The 19,454-nt window shown below is 62.8% G+C and overlaps 1 protein-coding gene across 13 annotated transcripts in view; it reads left to right on the plus strand.

Moving 5' to 3' along the window:
* PPFIA4 (PTPRF interacting protein alpha 4) overlaps positions 1-19,454 on the plus strand; it is a 46,085-nt gene that overhangs the window by 24,374 nt on the left and 2,257 nt on the right. For 6 of the 13 annotated variants that reach the window (XM_072831499.1, XM_072831498.1, XM_072831510.1 and 3 more), the window contains 16 exons: positions 529-722; positions 1,873-2,113; positions 2,510-2,545; positions 2,757-2,890; positions 3,132-3,298; positions 5,077-5,170; positions 5,522-5,603; positions 6,006-6,206; positions 6,766-6,828; positions 7,293-7,319; positions 8,560-8,735; positions 12,653-12,750; positions 13,364-13,539; positions 15,511-15,579; positions 18,705-18,876; positions 19,207-19,312. In XM_072831499.1, coding sequence (XP_072687600.1) covers positions 529-722; positions 1,873-2,113; positions 2,510-2,545; positions 2,757-2,890; positions 3,132-3,298; positions 5,077-5,170; positions 5,522-5,603; positions 6,006-6,206; positions 6,766-6,828; positions 7,293-7,319; positions 8,560-8,735; positions 12,653-12,750; positions 13,364-13,539; positions 15,511-15,579; positions 18,705-18,876; positions 19,207-19,265 — 1,989 coding nt within the window. In that variant the 3' untranslated portion in view covers positions 19,266-19,312. The other 7 variants (XM_072831502.1, XM_072831506.1, XM_072831509.1 and 4 more) reach the window with 6 other exon arrangements.

Below are 19,454 nucleotides of genomic sequence, written 5' to 3' on the forward strand. Positions count from 1 at the left end.
GGGGTCCTGCGGTGGAGACGCAGACAGACAGGACCACTCGGCTTCCCTCGGGCCCTGGAGCCCCATAGTCACTCTGTATGCACAGAAGGGGTGGCCTTTACGGAGTGCCCACTGTGGGCCACACCCCGTGCTAGGTGCTTCCATGCGTGTCCCCGCTCTGCTCTCACCGTCACCTACGACATGGGCAGGCACCATTACTGTCCCCGTTCCACAGATGAGGGAACTGAGGCACAGAGAGGTCAAGCAACTTTACGACGGTGGTGCAGCTACTGGTCAGGTTTCCCAGCAAGGCCGCCTCTCCCTGGGACATGTCCCTAACCATTCTGCTACCCGACTCCTTGAGCTGTGCTACCAGGTCCCCTGGACACTTGTTACAGTGCAGGTTCTGAGGCCTGAGGCCTGAGGCGGGCCCGGGACCCTGCGCTTGGCGAGGGTCCTTGGGAGAGGCCAGTGCGGCTGAGATGGGGGCGGTCCTGCTTCTGGGCTGTCTGGGGTCTTATTATGACTCTTGTCCCCTCATTCGCTAAGGACTGGGAGCCGTCCCCACTGCCTGCCGCCGCCCCGGTCTTTGACAGTGACCCCGAGATCTCCGACGTGGATGAGGACGAGCCCGGGGGCCTGGTGGGCTCCGTGGACGTTGCCTCCCCCGGCGGCCACTCGGATGCGCAGACCCTGGCCATGATGCTGCAGGAGCAGCTGGACGCCATCAACGAAGAGATCAGGTGGGGCAGGGGCGGCCCCTTGGAAGCGGGCTCCCAGGACGCGTGGTCTCGCAGCCGCACCTCCGAGTGCTCCGTCTGGGCCCGGGCGCCGGGCGGGAGGGTGCGACCTCGGCTGACCCTGTGGGCCTGACACTGGGGCCCTGAGCCCATTGCCCCCGCCGCCGAGGCCCAGTCGCGGGAGGGCTTTGCGGGTGTTCCGCTCGGCCGTACGTCTCGGGGAGGCAGCGCTGCTCCTGCTTCCCGGGGAAGGGACCAGAACCCGGGCAGCTGGGTGGTGTGGCCGGGGCGGAGGCAGAGAGCCGGGCTCCCGTTCTGCAGTGTCCCTCATCCTGGCGAGGCTCGCAGGCGGGGAAGGGGACGCCCACCTGGGCTGCAGCTGCCCCTGGGGACGCTTAGATGCGTGTGACCTGCCGCCAGGCCACACCTGAGCCTGGCCGCACCAGGCTTTACGGTGCCGAGGGCCACGGCCTCCATGGTTCCCCCACTTCTGGGTCTCTCAGACCCGCTGGAAAGGAGGCCTCCCTCCCTGACACGCGCGCGCACACACACACACACACACACACGAGGGCGCCAGCGGGAGAGTTCGCACGTAGGGCTGCCGACTTGTGTTCTGCAAAGGAAAGCACCAAGGGCCCTCGTGGCCCCTGCACGCCCCCGGGCCACAGGGGAAGGGCCTTCTAGCGCCCTCGGGTCTCGCTCCCAGTCGGCGCACACGCGTGTGCATGTGTGAGGGTGTGCGCACGCGTGTCTCCCGGGTCCCCTCCCACCCCAGCCCCTGCAGGGTTATCGTGGGTTTTCTCGTTTCTCTGTGGAACAACCTCCATCAGGGGACGGTGTCAGTTAAAGGACGTGCGTTTGGGAACATCAGGTACGGGGGAAACTGAGGCCCCTAAGCCAACTTGGGGCTGCCCGTGTACTCTGGTAGGTCGAGTCCTGCCGTCCGGGATGGTTTGTGTCCCACCGGCTCAGGGCCTTTTTCCCGGCGACGGCGTCTGTTGGACTGGGGAGCTGTGGTCGACAAGGTCAGCTAAGGAGGAAGGGACGAGACGTGTTGTGAGCTGCAGGGGGAGCAGCGCCTGGGGCCCAGGTGGGGAGCATGGCGCAGGCCTCGCTGGGGCCCACGCAAGGCCTGCTTTCGCCTTCCTCCCAGGATGATCCAGGAGGAGAAGGAGTCCACGGAGTTGCGTGCCGAGGAGATTGAGACTCGAGTGAGCAGCGGCAGCGTGGAGGCCCTCAACCTGACTCAGCTGCGCAAGCGTGGCTCCATCCCCACCTCACTGACCGCCCTGTCCCTGGCCAGCGCGTCCCCTCCACTCAGTGGCCGCTCCACACCCAAGCTGGCCTCCCGCAGTGCTGCCCAGGACCTGGACCGCATGGGGGTCATGACCCTGGTGAGCGCCCTGGGGCGGTGGGTGAGCAGCCCGGGGGCTCTCGGGCCTGCTGGGCTCCGTCCTTGGGGGGCCCGGCGTCCTCTTCCTGCGATGTGTGCCGACCCAGTGTGTGGGGACCCCCCTAGGGTCATGGAGGGCCTGCCACACGTCCTCAGCCTCGTCTCACGTAGGTGCAGAGTGCTCACGAGACTCGTGGCCGGCCCAGACGTGCCCCTCTCGTCCAGAGGTGGCCCTGGCTTCGGTCTCCGGGCTAGCTCTTCTCCGCTGTGGGGTTGTCTCCAGGCCTGTGGGAGGCACTGACCCCTATGTTCGCCTCCTAGGACCCCGGGCCCCCCTTGGGTTGGCTCTCGGGACCCAGAGGGTGAGTCTGAGCATCCCCTCCCCTCTCTCTTCCAGCCCAGTGACTTAAGAAAACATAGGAGGAAGCTGCTGGTGAGTGCCACCCAGCCGAGCCGGGTCCTCACGGGGTCGCCCCCCCAGGCCATCCCCTTTGGCCTCCCTCCCCTGGGCCCCAAGTCCGGTGTGGCTCAGAGAGGCCCCCCTTTCCCGCCGCGCTTCTCCAGGCTCCTCTGCCTCGTCTGGGCTGGGTAGGCAGGCCCCAGGTCTCTCCCTCTATTCCCTGACGGCTCCACTGTCTGTTCAGTCGCCAGTGTCTCGGGAAGAGAACCGAGAGGATAAAGCCACCATAAAATGTGAGACTTCTCCTCCTTCCTCACCCAGGACGCTGCGGCTAGAGAAACTTGGCCATCCAGCCCTGAGCCAGGAAGAAGGCAGGAGGTACGTGCCCAAGTCCGCGGACCCCAGGGTCGCCGCGCCCCTCCCCTGCCTCTGCAGGGCCGAGTCTCCCCCGTCCAGGCATCTGAACCCCCCGCCCCGCCTCTATTTGAAGGACGCGCCCTGTGTCCTGGCTCGCCTGCTCGCGCCCACCCTGCCCCCACTTACTGTGAGGGCTCCCTGAGGCCTGGCCCCCTGCCCGTGATAGTGAAAGCGTGTTTCTCCCCGTGGCTGTCGTCCTCAGTGCTTTGGAGGATCAGGGCAGCAACCCCAGCAGCAGCAACAGCAGCCAGGACTCCTTGCACAAGGGCGCCAAGCGCAAGGGCATCAAGTCGTCCATCGGCCGCCTGTTCGGGAAGAAAGAGAAGGGCCGGCTCATCCAGCTGAGCCGGGACGGAGCCACGGGCCACGGTGTCTGTCCTCCCCCAGCCAGCGGGCGCCCGCAGCGGGCTGGGGCGGGAGGGCGTCCTGGGACCCTGGCTCGTGGGCCTGCGGGTGGCAGCGGCCGTCGGGCAGATTCAGCTCGGGGGGCTCCCTGGAGGCGGCGGGCCACAGGCGGGGGCCTCGGAGCTTCCAGGCTGCGTGGAGGTTTTCTGTGCTCGGGACCTTGGGGAGGACCTTCCCGGTTCTTCCTCGAGGACCGTCCGCTCCCGACTAGGACTGGCCTCCGGGACGCAACGTGTCCTGGGCCCGTGGCTCCGTAGACGTCCTGTGGGCGGCATGAGCACCCGGGCAGGCCTGGCACTCACTCCTGTGCGGATAGAAAGTTCTGTGCACTTGGCACGGGTCGGCGTGCAGTAGGTACTGGCCTCTGCCCCGCCTTCCCCAGGCCCATGTTCCTCTCCATCCCACTTTCCCTCCTCTATCCAGTCAGACCCTTAGTGAGCAGCTGCTGTACACACTGGGGTCAGAGCGGGGCCTTCCTTCGGGGAGCGTGGTGCCTCGCAGCAAGCAAAGCGATGGCCCTAAAACCTTGCGCTGGGAGCCGGGAGCTGGGGGGCGTCTGGCTAGAGCTCAGCCCTGCGGTGCTAGGAAAGCCAGGGCGGCTTCCTCTGCTCGGCCGCAGCTGGGCTGCTGCTGGAGGGTGATGTAGGAGGCCGCCCCATAGGGACGGGCATAGGGACTGCAGGCCCCAGGGAGGCAGGTGCTGGGTGCAGGGGCTTCGTACGGAGAGGGGGGGCTGGGGGGGCAGAGGTGGCTGCGGACCCCTGGCTGGGGCAGGTCTGAGGGGCCACGACATGTCCCCCAGGGCAGCTGGAGCAGGGCAAGTGCCTGCCGGACGGGGGGCGGGGGGGCAGCTAATCAGCTACAGGGAGGAACCTTTAAACCCAAAGGTGTAATCAGGCCTTCCTGCCACTAGTGGAGGACGAGGGGGAGGGAAGGAGGAGAGGAAGAGGGGGTTAGGCACCTGTCCTCTGCTAGGAAGGAGGTAGGGCATCCTGCCCCAGCCCGCAGGGGTGCAGGGGGTGGGGAGGGAGCCCAGGAGGGTGGCCTGTGGGCAGCCGTGCCGTGGGAGGGCCTCCGCTCCCCACACCAACCCTTAGACGGCATCTCACGTGGTGTCTGGGTCGCCCACACCCACTGCCGTGTGCGCTGTGCGGAGCAACTGAAACTTGGTGCGTTCTCCCCTGTGACCCTTGCGCGAACACTGCGGGGTTGGCGTCTGTTCAGCGACCCTTGATAGGAGGAGACAGAGCCTGGAGGGTTGCCCCTTGCGGGCCTGCAAGTGAGGAAGGCTGAGGGGCAGTGGTCTCGGGTGCCCGTGTTTCTCCCCCGGTCAGGTCGGGTCATCCGCTCCGGCCTGGGGCCCGTTCACACTGGGCTCTCTGGGTTCCCTTGGACTCGCTTGGGAGCAGGGCCATGCCCTGCGTGGGCTTCTGCTGCTGTGGGGGCACCGCCTCGGTCCGTCTGGCTGGGGCACAACTGCAGGGCTGAGGCTCCGGGGAGCCTCTCTGGGCCGAGGAGGCCGAGGAGGAGGAGGACCCCGGAGGCGGTGGGGGGCTGGACGGGGACCTTTGGAGGCCGTGGTGGGGCTGCTGGGTGTAGGGACAGAGTGCAGGCCCCGGGGCAGCAGGTGGTCCCGTCAGGCCTCCCGGGCTCTCGAGCACCGAGGAGCCTCCACTGCCCAGCTCAGGCCCGGGCCAAGGGGGTGGGGGGGCCAAGCTCACATGCCGTCTGTCCCCTTCCAGTCATGCTGACAGACTCCGAGCTTGGTCTGCAGGAGCCCATGGTGCCTGCCAAGCTGGGGACCCAGGCAGAGAAGGACCGGCGGCTGAAGAAGAAGTAAGAGCTGGGGGTGGCCGGGGCCACCGGGGCAGCCGGGGCTGGGGGGCAGCCAGGGGGGCAGCCAGGGCAGCCGGGGCTGGGGGGCAGCCGGGGCCCGTGGCCTGTCCCTCAGTGCTGGGCCCGAGCTCGGCAGCCGGAGTCAGGCCCAAGCCCTTCTGAAGGGGGTTGCTGGCCACACGGGACCGGCGGGGACGGTGAGGTGGTTGTCAGGATGAGCCGGGGGGAGGCTGGGGGCAGGACGGGCACCCTAGTGCTCCAGGCGAGCAGCAGGGGTGGCGCGGGGCTGGGGGGGTGGTCAGCGGGGCTGGGCCAGGGGGACAGCAGTGAGTCTGTTCCTCTTCCCACCAGACACCAGCTGCTTGAGGATGCTCGCAGGAAGGGAATGCCCTTCGCCCAGTGGGACGGCCCCACTGTGGTCTCCTGGCTGGAGGTAGGCCTGAGGGGTCCCCTGGGCCCGTGGGGGGGCGGGCACTCTCAGCCGGTGTCTCCGGGGCCGGGCGCCCTTCCTCCGCAGGGGCAGGGACGGGGCACTTGGGAGGTGGAGCCGATGCCCCCCGGAGCTTGGCGTGGGTCAGGGACGCGGCATCCCGAGCCACGCGCCCCCTCTGGCGGCCCCAGGAGTGAGGCACCGCGTGGTCTGGGATCCCCGCATGTTCTCGGGCCTCAGATTTTCCATCCGTAAAACGGGAAAGAGACGCATCTGGTGACAGTCACTCCACGTGTCTGATTCTTCTGCTCTGCTTGCTCGCGAGGCCACGGATGCGCCAGGCTCCTGGCGGCGGGGCCCAGGTCGGGGGAAGGGGCTGGACCTGCTCCGTGCCTGTGCCTGCAGCTCTGGGTGGGGATGCCTGCCTGGTACGTGGCCGCCTGCCGGGCCAACGTCAAGAGTGGCGCCATCATGTCGGCCCTGTCGGACACGGAGATCCAGCGTGAGATCGGCATCAGCAACGCCCTGCACCGCCTCAAGCTCCGGCTGGCCATCCAGGAGATGGTGTCGCTGACCAGCCCGTCCGCCCCGCCCACCTCCCGGACCGTGAGTGGCCCCCCACCAGGACGCCCGGGCGCCGGGGAGACCGTCCAGTGATGGGACGATGGCAGGCTTGATTCCTGCCCTTCCCGCCCCTCGGAGGACCCCCTGTCCCCAGGACGTGGCTTCCGGGGGGGCTCAGCAGCCTAGTTCCTCCACGTACTGCCCGTGGGCCCAGCTGCCTGCAGAGCTCTGGGCGGGAGGGCTCCGGGGGCTCTGTGTCGATCGGAGGCAGGCAGGCAGGGGCGTTTGTGACCTTGCTCCTGGCCGTGCAGGCCGTCCACAGGGTGCGGACCCTCGGGGTGGCAGCTCGCAGTGCCACCCGTCTCTGACCGGGACCAGCCCGTGTTCCAGACCCACACTCTCCATTCATGTTCGTCCAGAAAACATTTGCTGAGCATCTCCCGGTGATCCCGGGAGCTGCTCAGGCTGACAGTGCGGGCTCAGGGCCGGGCCTGGGGGACACCCGGGGGGGGGACGTTTGTCCTCGTGCTCGGGCTTCCTGGCCCCAAGGGCGTCTGGAGACCCGCACGCAGGCCCAGCTAGGCTTCCTCTCTGCCTGCAGTCTTCTGGGAATGTCTGGGTCACCCACGAAGAGATGGAGACTCTGGCGACACCCACCAAGACAGTGAGTCTGGCCCTGGGCCTTGGGCCTGGGCTTGGGGCTGATGACGGCCGCAAGGAGGAGGGGACGGTTGTGGCGGTGGGGGGCGCAGATGGCCTAGCGTGAGGTTGGTGCCTCGTGCGTGTCGGGTCCTGTCATCAGGTGCTGGGGGCTGGGAAAGAGGTGGATGGGAGAGTGTGCAGGGCATCGGTCCCTGCTGCGCTGCGGGGGGCAGGTGTCGCGGCCAGAAGCCACAGGGTCCCTGCCTCGGGCTTGAACCCGGGGCCGGGGAGCGGAAGAGCCTGCGGGGCACGTGGGAGCGTGTGTCTGGCGCCCGCGCAGTTGCTCCCTTGTGTCCCAACAAGCTGCCCCGTGCCACCCTCCCGGCCCCTGGGTGTCTGCTCCCTCCTTGGGTTGGGCCCGGGGTGGATGCTCCCAGGGGTCTTGACTTTGCCTGTTTCCCCGACACGCTGCGCTCATCCCTGCAGGACAGTGAGGAAGGCAGCTGGGCTCAGGTAAGACCCCGCGTGCCCGGCTCTCTGCCCCGCGGGCCTGCCGGTGTCCCCGTCTCTTTACGTCCCTGGAGGGCCGTGCCCGGGCACTGGCCTCCCCCCCTTCCTGGGGGTGCCGACCCCCCTTCCCCAGCCGAGCCTGCTGAGGCCCCTTTGCTCACAGGCAGACGCCTGCTGAGCTACCTCCGGGGACCAGGCCCTCTGGGTCTCCGGGCGCAGAAGTGACAAACCGCGGCCCTCCCTTGGGTCCGGCAGAGGCGAGCACTAGATGCGAGCACACACGTGGCCCTAGGAGTCCTCACAGGGTGACCTGGCCAGGCCCTGGGCACGAGAGTCCGCATCCTCACCCCATGAAGCCTGCAGCACAGGACATGTCACGTCAAGTGCAGAACCCAAGCCCAAAAGATTCATAGGATTTTATAGCAAAGCTCAAACACAAGAACCTTAATATCTGTTTTTAGAGGAACATACATCAGTGACCACAGAAACCGTAAGAACATTTTTCTCCAGCAGGGACGTGATAGCAAAGTGAGCCTAGCAGTTACCTCCAGAGGGGCAGCGGGTGGGCGCAGCCGTGGGACGCCTGGCGTGGTCGCTGTCCATCGGCGGTAACGTCACTTTTGTGCTGGATAACGAGCACAGGCTACGCTCATTTTTATTTGTATGATGGTTTCATTCCAAAAAAGTAAAAAGAGGTTTTCCAATCTAAAGCAAAATGAGGAAGGGTGAGGAGGCAGTGATGGGGGGGCTCCTCCCACCTTCCTGGAGCTGGGCGGCCAGAGAAGCCCCCGCTGCCGGCAGTGGGAGGCCGGGCCGTGGGGTGCGTGCAGGGGACCCAGGGCGCCCCGGACGGACAGCGGCCCTAGAGTCCGGGCGCCGGGCGTCGCCGTGGCTCTCGAGTCAGCATGTCCCGCTCGGGGCTGCAGGGGGCCGGTCCTGTGGACGCAGCCTGTACCCAGGGTCCAGGGCTTAGGTCGGGTCAGTGTGCCACCGACACCGCAGGTGCGGCCCCGAGTCGCCAGGAAGGGCTTCAGGGGATCTTGCTTCTGCTCATTAGTGCAGACAAGTGACCCGTGGGTGGACCCGTATCATTCTGAGACCTTAGAAAGTCCCACTTGGCACCCGCAGCTGCCATCACTCCCAGCTTCTTAGTGGGAAGTAGGCCGCCACGGAGGACGGAGTGGGGTCTGTCCCCACTCGGGCGCCGGCTGCCTCTCCCATCCGGCCGTCCCTGTCCCTGCAGACCCTGGCCTACGGGGACATGAACCACGAGTGGATTGGGAACGAGTGGCTCCCCAGCCTGGGGCTCCCCCAGTACCGCAGCTACTTCATGGAGTGCCTGGTGGATGCCCGCATGCTGGACCACCTCACCAAGAAGGACCTGCGGGTCCACCTGAAGATGGTGGACAGCTTCCACAGGTGAGCGGGGCTGCGGCCAGGGTCGGGCTGCGGGGACGCAGGCGCCTCTGGGGGCCCACAGGTCTCCCCTGGCCGAGGCCGGACGCGCGTCCCGTCCTGCCGCCCGCGGGAGGACCCGGGCCTCTGGCCTCCCGCCCTTCGCGCCCGGGAAGTCGCTTCCGCGGCTTCGCTTTCCGGGAGATTCCCCCAGCCCCATGTCGTTCCCTGCCTTCGGGCCTGCGGACCTTCTCCGGGCCCGGGCGCTCTCGGCCTGGAGCCGCGGCCCCGCCTGGGTTCCCCGTCTATCCCAGTTGAGGGGAAGGGCCTTTCCGGGCCCTTGTCCTGCCTGCGCCCGGGTCTGGGGCCCTTGGGGGCGGGTTACCCTCCGGCTCTGTCCCCGCTGCCGAGGTCTCCCCAGCTGGCCGCCCGTGGGCAGACGTGGGCCCAGGTCGTGTCGTTTGGCCGACTCGGTATTTTAAAGATCGTGAAGTCACTTACCAGTATTTTAACACTGGGACATTTTACACGATGTTCTGGATGTCTGGCTTCTCTTTAAAAACAACGAGAAGATCTGTTGAGAGGCCGTAGCGGGGGGGTGGGGGGGTGTTCCGTCTGTGCCCTGGAGGCTGCACCTGTCCCCTCCCCAATGGCTGATGGGGCTGCAGACACACGGCCGCTGGCCTGCGGGGCTGGGAAGGCCCCCGGAGCACCTCAGCCTCCACGCGCGGTTCCAGGTCGGCTCCGTCTTGAGGTCTTCGGGGTTCCTGAAGCATCTCCGTGTTCCTCACCTCGACTACCTATAACCTGCTCTTATGCCATGTAGCGTTTCACAGGCATGCTCTAGTGTCTTTAAAAATTCTTTTAAGTCATAATGTTAATGATCAAAAAAAAAAAAAAGATATTTGAGAACTCTCCTTTTAGTGAGGGAAACAAGCCCAATAGAGATCAAGCGTGACCCGCTCACTCAGCCAGGTGGTTGCAGAATGGGGCCCGCACCCTTCTCTCTTGGAGCTTTTTTCCTTGGAGCATAGTGTTCTCTTTTTTAAAAAAGATTTTTAAAATTTATTTATTCATGAGAGACACAGAGAGAGGCAGAGACACAGGCAGAGACACAGGCAGAGGGAGAAGCAGGCTCCTGCGGGGAGCCCCATGCAGGACTCAATCCCGGGACCCCGGGGTCACGCCCTGAGCCGAAGACAGACACCCGACCGCTGAGCCCCCGGGCGCCCCAGGCCGCAGCGTCCTGTGGAGCAGCTCTCCTAGAGTTTGGAGAGTTTGGCTGTTTTGAGGGAGGCCCGGCACACACAGGGATCAGCACTATCCCCCGAAGTGGTGCTGCAGCTGGGTGCCCCGTCCTCCAGGCACGAGGCCGCGCTGCTCCGTGCTGCTCCCCTGTCATGCCCACCGCTGCTCTGCGGGAGGGGAGGGCCCGGCTCCCGGCTCTGAGGCCATTCAGACCCCAGTGGATCTGACTCTACGTTTTCACTGTGCTACGCAAACGCTTTGAAAGTCCTAGGAATTGGACAGAAAATTATAGCAAGTGAGAGCGGAGGCACACAGACGGCATTTCCGGTCAGGAGGCACGTGATCCTGCCCCCCCCAGGGGCCTGCGTGGACCCGCCCGAGCCACCACTGGTTGCCTTGAGCCAGTAGAGTTCCTGGAAGTGATGCCTCTGAGCCCCGAGGGCTTGTTCTAGGCAGCCAGGCTGGGGCGGTGCTGGGGTGGGGGGAGCAGGCTGCACGATTTGACTTCATGAGGCTGCTGCGGCCTCCACCATAGAGCTGGGGAGGAATGACTGTCCTCCACTTGATGGATGACAACCCCAGAGGCTGAATGACCAGCAGTGTCCAGGGCAGGGACGAGCACTGCAGCGGAGGTGGGCGAGCTGCCTGACAGGTGCTGGGCTCCCTGTCACTGAGGTGCTGGGCACAGGCGTTTACACTCCTCAGTAGGACGCGACCCAGGTGAGGCCCGAATGAGACTGGAGCTTGGACTGCTGGCCTGTGCGGCCCCTTCGACCTACAGATTCTGGGGTTCTTGGCCTGGCGCAGTTGTTATTTATTGAGCGCTTACTCTATCCGGTACTGTTTAGGTTCTTTTAGTACTTTCTGTGAACCAGCTCATTTCATGCAGTAAACATTCACAGCATTTACTATGTGCCAGGCACCCTCCCCGGGGTTTGAGATTTATCAGTGAACAAAACAAAGTTGCCCTCATGGAGTTTCCACTCTAACTGGGATTGATCAATTGATCGATTGATCCATCCATCCATCTGTTGATCCATCCATCCATCATCCATCCATCCATCCATTATCCATCCATCCATCCATCCTTCCATCTATCCATCCATCCATCCGTCCTTCCATCTATCCATTCATCTATCCATCCATCCATCCATCCATTCATCCATCCATTCATCCATCCATTCATCTATCCATCCATATATCCGTCCTTCCATCTATCCATCCATCCATCCATCCTTCCATCTGTCCATTCATCTATCCATCCATCCATCCATCCATCCATTCATCTACCCTTCCATCTATCCGTCTTTCCATCTATCCATTCATCCATCCTTCCATCTATCCATTCATCTATCCATCCATCCATCCATCCGTCCTTCCATCTATCCATCCATATATCCATCCATCTATCCATTCATCTATCATCCATCCATCCATCCATCTATCCATCCATCCTTCCATCTATCCATTCATCTATCAATCCATCGATCTATCCATCTACCCATTTATCCATCCATTGATCCATCCATCCGTTCATCCATCCATCCATTCATTCATCCATCCATCCATCCATCCATCCATCCATCCATCCATCCATCTATTGATCTATCCATCCATCCTTCCATCCACCCATCCATCCATCGATCTATCCATCTACCCATTTATCCATCCATCTATTGATCCATCCATCCGTTCATCCATCCATCCATTCGTTCATCCATCCATCTGTCCATCCATCCATCCATCCATCCATCCATTGATCTATCCATCCATCCTTCCATCCACCCATCCATCCATCCATCCGTTCATCCATCCATCTATTGATCCATCCATGCATCCATGCATCCATCCATCCATCCATTGATCTATCCATCCATCCTTCCATCCACCCATCCATCTGTTCATCCATCCATCCGTTCATCCATCCATCTATTGATCCATCCATCCATCCATTCATCCATCTATCTATTGATCTATCCATCCATCCATCCACCCACCCATCCATCTATCGTGTGTGTATATATATATTAATAGATATATTAATGTATCTATTAATATATTAATAGATAAAAAGTGCCAGGGGAAAAAATGAGACCAAGGTAAAGGGGATGAGCCATATGGGCTGCGGTGATGAGGGTGACATTGCAGCTTTAAATCAGGTGGACAAGGTGACCAATGAATTGAGAAGATGACATTTAAGGAGAGACATAAAGGAGACAGGGGTGAGTCATGCAACGGATTGGGGAAGGAGTGCTGCAGGCAGACAGGAGTCAGTGTACAAAGGCAAATCATGTAGCCTACATAGGTCATTGTGAGGACTCTGAGTGAAATGGGGAATCAAAGAAATATCTGTGGGGCTCTTTCTGTAGCATCATATCGTTATGAGTCAGATACCTGTAGCATCATTCTAGTGCCTAAAGAGTGGGGGGGATGTTGCTTCATTCAGAGAACTGTCCTTCCAACAATCAGACCCATACCCGGCCTAGAGGGAGGACATGGGGTGGGCAGTGGAGGGGAAGGAGCCTTGGACCAAATCCCATGCATGCCCCTGGAGGAGGAGGCGCAGGGGTGGGCTGGGGTGCAGCGTGTGCCGGGAGACATGGGCCTGGACATGTTGTGGCTGGCGCTGGACGTGGGGCAGAGGACAGGGACGTGGCCCCACTGAGGCTCTGCTCAGGGCTGTGTGCCTGCAGGACCAGTCTTCAGTACGGCATCATGTGTCTGAAGAGGCTCAATTACGACCGGAAGGAGCTAGAGAGACGACGGGAGGAAAGCCAGCATGAGATCAAGGGTAAGCTTGTCCAGCCCAGCATGGGGGCAGCCTTGGGGGGCAGGCCCCTGCCTCACCGTCCCCTGCCCCGCGTGAGTGGCGGGCGGGGGAGGCATTCCGTGTCTCAGGGAAGCTCCAGACCTAGGGACATGGTCTGTGCCCGAAGGGTGTTGCCATCTGGTGGAGAAGAAACAGTTCCTGCCCAGTCAGCTGCACCCCCCACCCCGCCCGCCAGTGGCCACCGGCTGGACCAGCACAGTGAACCCCCAGGCCGGTCCTGTAGACGGGTGTGGGAAGGTGGTCGTGCGGCTTGGTGATGTGGGCGGCACTGAGCAGTAAGGAGACAAGTCTGAGAAGACTCTTTGGAGGTGGAGAAAGAAGGGGATGGTGCCAGCCTAGGGGCAGGAGGCGGCCCCCGCAGGGGCTCCGGGGGAAGCCGAGAGCCACCTGGCCTGGAGTCCTGGAGGCTGGCAGGGGTGGAGGGTGCTGGGGCTGCTTCTTCAGGAGCCCGGGTGCCGGGGAGGAGGGAGAGGACACGGGAAGCGGGTGGACTGGAGCACTGGGCGCGGGGAGCCCCGCTTCTGCAGGCCGAACCTGTTGCCTCTTCCTGCCCCTTGCTTGCCGTGCCCTGCAGACGTGCTCGTCTGGACCAACGACCAGGTGGTGCACTGGGTGCAGTCCATTGGGCTCCGGGATTACGCAGGAAACCTGCAGGAGAGCGGCGTGCACGGAGCCCTGCTGGCCCTGGACGAGAACTTCGACCACAACACGCTGGCCCTGGTCCTGCAGATCCCCACGCAGAACACCCAGGTGGGCAGCCCTGTCCCGTCCCCCCGCCCCACTCTCCCGCCCTCTCCCCCTCCCGCTCACACACACAGGCTAGGGATTTGTTGGGGGGACTGTGCTAGAGCCTGTGTCGGGGGGACACGATGTCCTCGAACCCCCAAGCCGCCTAGGAAGCAAGTGTCCTTCACACGTGACGGGCAGGCACCCAGACCACGCTGCCGTGGGCACCCTCACCCTCTACAAGCCCCACCTTCACCTTTGACCGCTGCGGCGACCTTTCCTTGCTCTGCTTTTCTGACCTGACTGCTCTTAGAGGAGGACTAGCCCTGGGGCCCGAGGGGACCCGAGAGCCCGCCGTCTCCTCTGTCCCCGCCTGAAGGACAGGCCTCTGGGCCCCGCGGGTGGAGAGAGCTCACTGCACCAGATGCCACAGCCCAGAGCCTCCCCGGGCCAGGGCTTTGTGTCCCTGCCACAGCTGAGAAGACGAGATGTCTCCTTGAATCCCATTTCATAATCACTGCGGAGCTGTCGTCCAGGACTACCTGAGCTCCCTTGGGCTAATTTACACATTTGGCCTCTTGAACTTCCTGTGGGTGGCGGACGCTGGAAGTGCTACCTGTTGCCCGGAGCCCCTCCTGTCGTGCCGGCTCCCGCCGTCCAGGCCTCCTCCACACTGATTGGGGTTGACCCGGCCTCACCTCTTGTCATTTCACCGCCTCTGATTGTGTTGCGCGGAGCCCAGGCCTTTGGGGCTCCAGACGGAGTGGTCCTAATTCTTTTAGGCTTTCCTCATATAGACGCGCCTCCTGCCCTGATCGGTTTAGCCGCCCTCGTCTGGACTGTTTGCAGCTGTCAGGTCTCTTGAAATTCAGCCGCTAGAGCCACAAAAGCTATTCCGAGAGCAGATGTGTCTCGGCCTGCGTGAGGGTAGGCTGTGTCGGCCCATAACCTGGGGGCGTGCTGGTACTTTGGGGGTGCGGGGCGGCACACGGGCCCGGTGGGCCCCCCGCTGACCTGCAGAGTGAACATGGATCCTCAATTCCCTAAGCAAAGCTGAGATCCCCCAGTTCCCCCGCACGTGCTCGCCCGCCCCACAGCTTTGGGGGACGGTCACCGGAGGAGCAGTGTCATCTGGATGCCTGGAAGTGGACGATGCTCCTCCTCTTGCATCACTCATGAGAATCACCTTCTCGATGCTGACAGTTCCTGCGAGGCTCCGTGGTTAACGTTTTCCACCCAGAAATGGGCTTGTTCTTCTCCAGCGTCGGTCTCCTGTCCACACGTGTCCGCGCCTCTGCAGAGCAGCAGGAGGCCCCTCCGGCGCTTGCGAACCTTCCGGTTTTCCTGCCTGGTCCATTTAGCGCAGCTGTTAGGGGCGGCGGGAGCCGACCCGGTGTGGAATTCTTCACCAACTGTGGTTGAGAGTATCTGGTGGCCGTTTACAAAACTTTGTTGTTTCTGACGTTTCCCAAATCTCCTGCTGACTTAGGCTCCTGGAAGGTTTGGTCAAGGCCTATAGGCACGAGTCCGCCCAGGAGCCACAGGCCGTAGGACTGCGCCATCCTCCTGATTTAAATTTGTGATGTGGAGCCTTATGAAATAGGTTTCTTTCATCTAAATACACTAAGTCCTTATTTTCCATGGTCTCCATGCTCACTTACCCTCCAGAAGGGTAGTGACGCATGATTTTTCCCATATACACAGAATGTAGGGTTTTCCCCCCGTAAGTGACCTGTGCAAACGTATTCTGTGGTCTGACTTTGTGCAAAGTTACAGTTTTCTAATGGGCCCCACAGGAAAGAGTCCTAAGGCTGACAGGTCCACTTCTAAGAGGACACTGAGGTTTGCCTGAAGGAGCAGCGTTGGGGCTTGCGGGTTAAATGCACCGAAAGCTCCATCTCTGCCCTTGGGCCTCGAGGAAACAGGAGCAGCCTGGCAGAGAGGTCACTAACTCTACCCCTCTCATCTCTCCGTCTCTGCATCCATGGACTCCAGGCACGCCAGGTGATGGAACGAGAGTTCAACAACCTGTTGGCCTTGGGCACAGACCGGAAGCTGGATGATGTGAGTCCTTGGCTGTGAATTAGGGGCCCTTGGGGTTTGGGCATTGGTGGTTCGTTGGGTTGAAATTCCTGAGCTGTGCTTTCCTTGGGCCAAAGATCGGTGGCCGAAGGGAGGAAGCTGGGGGGAATTGGGATGATGGTGGGGAGGCGCAGGGGCAGGCCTGGCAATAGGCCTAGGGACGTCTCATGAAACTGCTCGCACAAAAACCAAAGGCTCCTGTGGGTCACGCGTCTGGCGTCTTCCAACTCTGTGCCCCGCCGCCCTCCTAGGCACGCAGGGTCACGGGTGCCCCACAGAGGCCACCGCTTTGAGATCACGCCTTTTTCTTAATTTCCGACCCCATGTCTCAGTGCTCTTGGCACTGCACAGCTCCAGCCTGCTTATCAGGATGCCCATGCTGTGGGAGCGTGCTGGCTCACGGGGTGGCATCTGGCCGAGGCCCTGCAGTGACCGGCCTGCCTGCTCGCACCGGGGCACGTGGCTCAGATGCATGAGCAGCGCGCGGCTTCCTCCCTGGTTCTACTCTTGAGTTAGCTTCAAGCCACGTTAAGGTTCTCCTCTCCTGACCCCCTGGTCAACGAAAAACCAGCCTTTCCCCCTGGGTTTCGGGGGCCTTTCCCTGAGTTTAGGCTGCTCTGTGTCCAGGAGGACCCGGGAGGCCCTGGGCCTGTCGCCCGAGGATGCAGCCCTTTCCTCGGCCCTCCTCCCTCTGCTCCCTCCCTCCGCTCCCTTCTCACTTTCCCATCACCAGCCTCGTCTACCTTTGCGTATCAGGTCAGCGCTGGCCGCCTGGGCTCCAAACAAGTCAAAAAAGAGCCCAGATTATTTATTTTTAGCATCTCCAGCTTCAATCAGGTCTGTTTCTTCTGATCTCCGTGGTCTATGTAGCTTCCCTTTCTGCACACCCTGCCCCGCCCAGCGCCGCTGTTTGGACTTTGGGGCCTGCTTGGGGGACACCGTCAGTGCTACCGACCTGTTAGTCTTTCTTAGCCAGGCTTAACAGGGCTAACGTGCCCCTCCGTGCACCGGCCGTTCTGCTTCAGCAGACCAGACACACGCGGGAACACACAGAATTCGTGGAGGGGTGTTTTCTTCAGAGGTACCTTGAAATTTAGACTGTGATCTTCACACACACATGCGATATACGTGCGTGCATGAGCGTGGCCGTACCGGCTGCCCCCGCTCTCAGAGGTCTGGATTTCCCCAGGGCCCCTGCCATGTGGACCCTCCTCTCACTCGCCCCCACACCTAGGAGCTTGGTTTTCTTGATGCTGCTTAGAAAAATGACTCCCATGGATCTTAGCGTGGTGCTTTCTAATTAGAAATCTACGTATCTCTTCAATCCTTACAAAAATATTCTTCGAAGGCCCTCTCAGGGCCAGGCATTGGCCCAGGCATGGGGTAGAGTGGTGGCCGACGTCCCTTTACACATCACGTGGACCAGGTCATGATCCCACCTGACGGGCTGATGAGGGACTAAGCCCACAGGGGACTTGCATGTACCACAGGCTGATGTGCGGCAGAGCAGGGACGGAACAGAACCGCCTCTGGTTCCTGTTCTCTCCTCGACACCCTGCTGTCCCCTCGGAGTGCACAGGGCTAGCCAGCCTCTCAGGCTTTGGACCCTGGGGTGGGGTTACTGAGGTGATGATGTCATCGATGATGTCATCTTGGCAGCACAGCGGACTTCCGGGATACAGCGAGGTGCGGGCTGCAGAGGACTGGTTCTTGCAGGAAGCTCACAGTGGAAAGGCCAGGTTCTGGGAACGAGGTGGGGTTTGGTGATGGTGGGCACAGTGCGGGTCAGAGCTCCGGGGAGATGCTTCCTGTCTGGCCGTCTAGCACAGCATCAGCAACTGTGAGCTGACTCCAGCTGCCTCCTCTTTCAGTCCTGGTTCTCAGTTTCCCCTCTCCGGCTTCAAGGCCCCGAAGGCTTGCACAGTAGGACTTGAGGGAGAAGAGGAGGGGAACAGAATGAACGTGTGGTAGGGGACAAGTGATAGGGTCGGCTGAAGGTGGAAATGGGGGGGAGCAGGGAGGGAGAGAGGAAGGGACAACAGTCTGGTTTGGGTTGAGGGCAGGATCCTGGAGCAAAAGAAACGAGGAAAGTTCCTGATGAACTCATGGATGGGAAGCCTGCGGGGGAAACCAGCTGACATCCATTCCTTCAACGGCCATTTATTGAGCCCTACAGTGTCCTTAAGCACTACCTTGGGGGCTGGGGATATGTCGGTCGGAACAAAAAAGATCCTGGTCTCGGTCCTGTGGAGCACAGAATTTGAAAGTCAGCGGGAGAGTTGAGGGAGTGGGGTGGAGGGACGTGGAGAGAAAGCTCAGGGAAATAACCTAAGCACAGGAAAACACGACGCTACGGTGCGGTGCGTGCCGTACCTGGTGCCAGGAGTCATAGGGGCCTTTGGCCTTGGGACTGGGCCGGGCTGCGGGGCCCTTGCACCTCTGGCAGCTCTCTGCCTGCGCCGGTTCTGAGAACACGGGTGGGTCTCCATTGGGGTCGGGGCATGGGGAGATGAGGCACGGCTGCCAAGCAGGGTGGGAGTGGGCTCTGCAGGGCGGGAGGGAGCCGTGCAGAGGGTGGGGAGGTGGCCATGCAAAAGGGGGGGGAAGGGGCTGTGCATAGGGCTCTGCAGGGTGGGGAGGGGGCCATGCACAGGGCTCTGCAGGGCGGGAGGGGGCCGTGCACAGGGCCATCCCGCAGGCCAGGGCTCTGGGTGCCCTTTGGCAGATGGTTCAGAGGCGCTGGCAGGCGGCAGAGGGCTGCACACCTCTTCTCCCTCTGGACGAGCCTGGTCCCACGGCCTCGCACCTGACCCCTCACAGGTGCTCTCACCTGGTCCTCTGAGGCCGGGCAGCCCGGGAAGGGGCGGGGGAAGCGGTAGAGAAAAGCCACTTCATGGGGAGGCTCAGAGCGGCCCCTTAACTCACCCGAGCTGGCTGGTCAGACAGCGGTGGGCGCCCGGGGCCTGGGCCTGGGGTCGCGGGGCAGCAGGGCAGCTGCAGTGGGGGGGGGGCATCCCCGGGCGGCGGGGACCCCCACCTGGGCCACGACTTCATCCTACAGACCCTGCAGGGGCGTGGGCGGGGACTGAGCCCCCGTGTCCCGATAGGGCGACGACAAGGTGTTCCGCCGAGCACCGTCCTGGAGGAAGCGCTTCAGGCCGCGAGAGCCGCATGGCCTGCTCGGCGCCTCGGCAGAGACGCTCCCCGCCGCTTTCCGCGTGGCCACCCTGGGGCCCCTGCAGCCCCCCGCCGCGCCGCCTCCCAAGGTCACGCCCGAGGGTGAGTGATGGGCCTTGGGGCCTGCGGGCGCCACTGCACTAACGCTGCCCCCGGGCCGGCGGGTGGGCCCCACCCGACCCTGACCCCCCACCCCGGCCCCCACCCCGACTGCAACCCCACCCCGGACCCTGACCCCACCCTGAACCCCACCCCGACCCCACCCCGGACCCCAACCCGACCCCCATCCTGAACCCCACCACGCCCCCGACCCCCACCTGACCCTGACCCGACACCCACCCCAACCTTGACCCCTACCCCGACCTCAACCCCACCCCGGACCCCACCCCGACCCCGAGTGCGCCCACTAACCGCCGCTCTGTGTTCTCCCAGCCGGGACGGTGGGGGCGCCAAGGCTGGAGGCCTCCACGGTCCGGACCTACTCCTGCTGACCCCCCCCTCCCGCCCCAGCCCCCGCGGGGTGTGCCCGAGGCGTGGGGTAAGTGGGCAGCCCGGGCCACACGCCGCCGCCCCCTTCCCCGCCGGCCCCTGCTCGCTGCTGCTTCCCCCGCAATCTCCCCACCACGTGCAGCCTGCCCCCCTCACGTCCCCACTCGCTGTCGCCGCCCCCGCCTGGCACC

Source organism: Canis lupus, chromosome 6 (assembly GCF_048164855.1).
Source record: "Canis lupus baileyi chromosome 6, mCanLup2.hap1, whole genome shotgun sequence".
In the NCBI taxonomy this organism is placed as follows: Eukaryota; Metazoa; Chordata; class Mammalia; order Carnivora; family Canidae; genus Canis; species Canis lupus.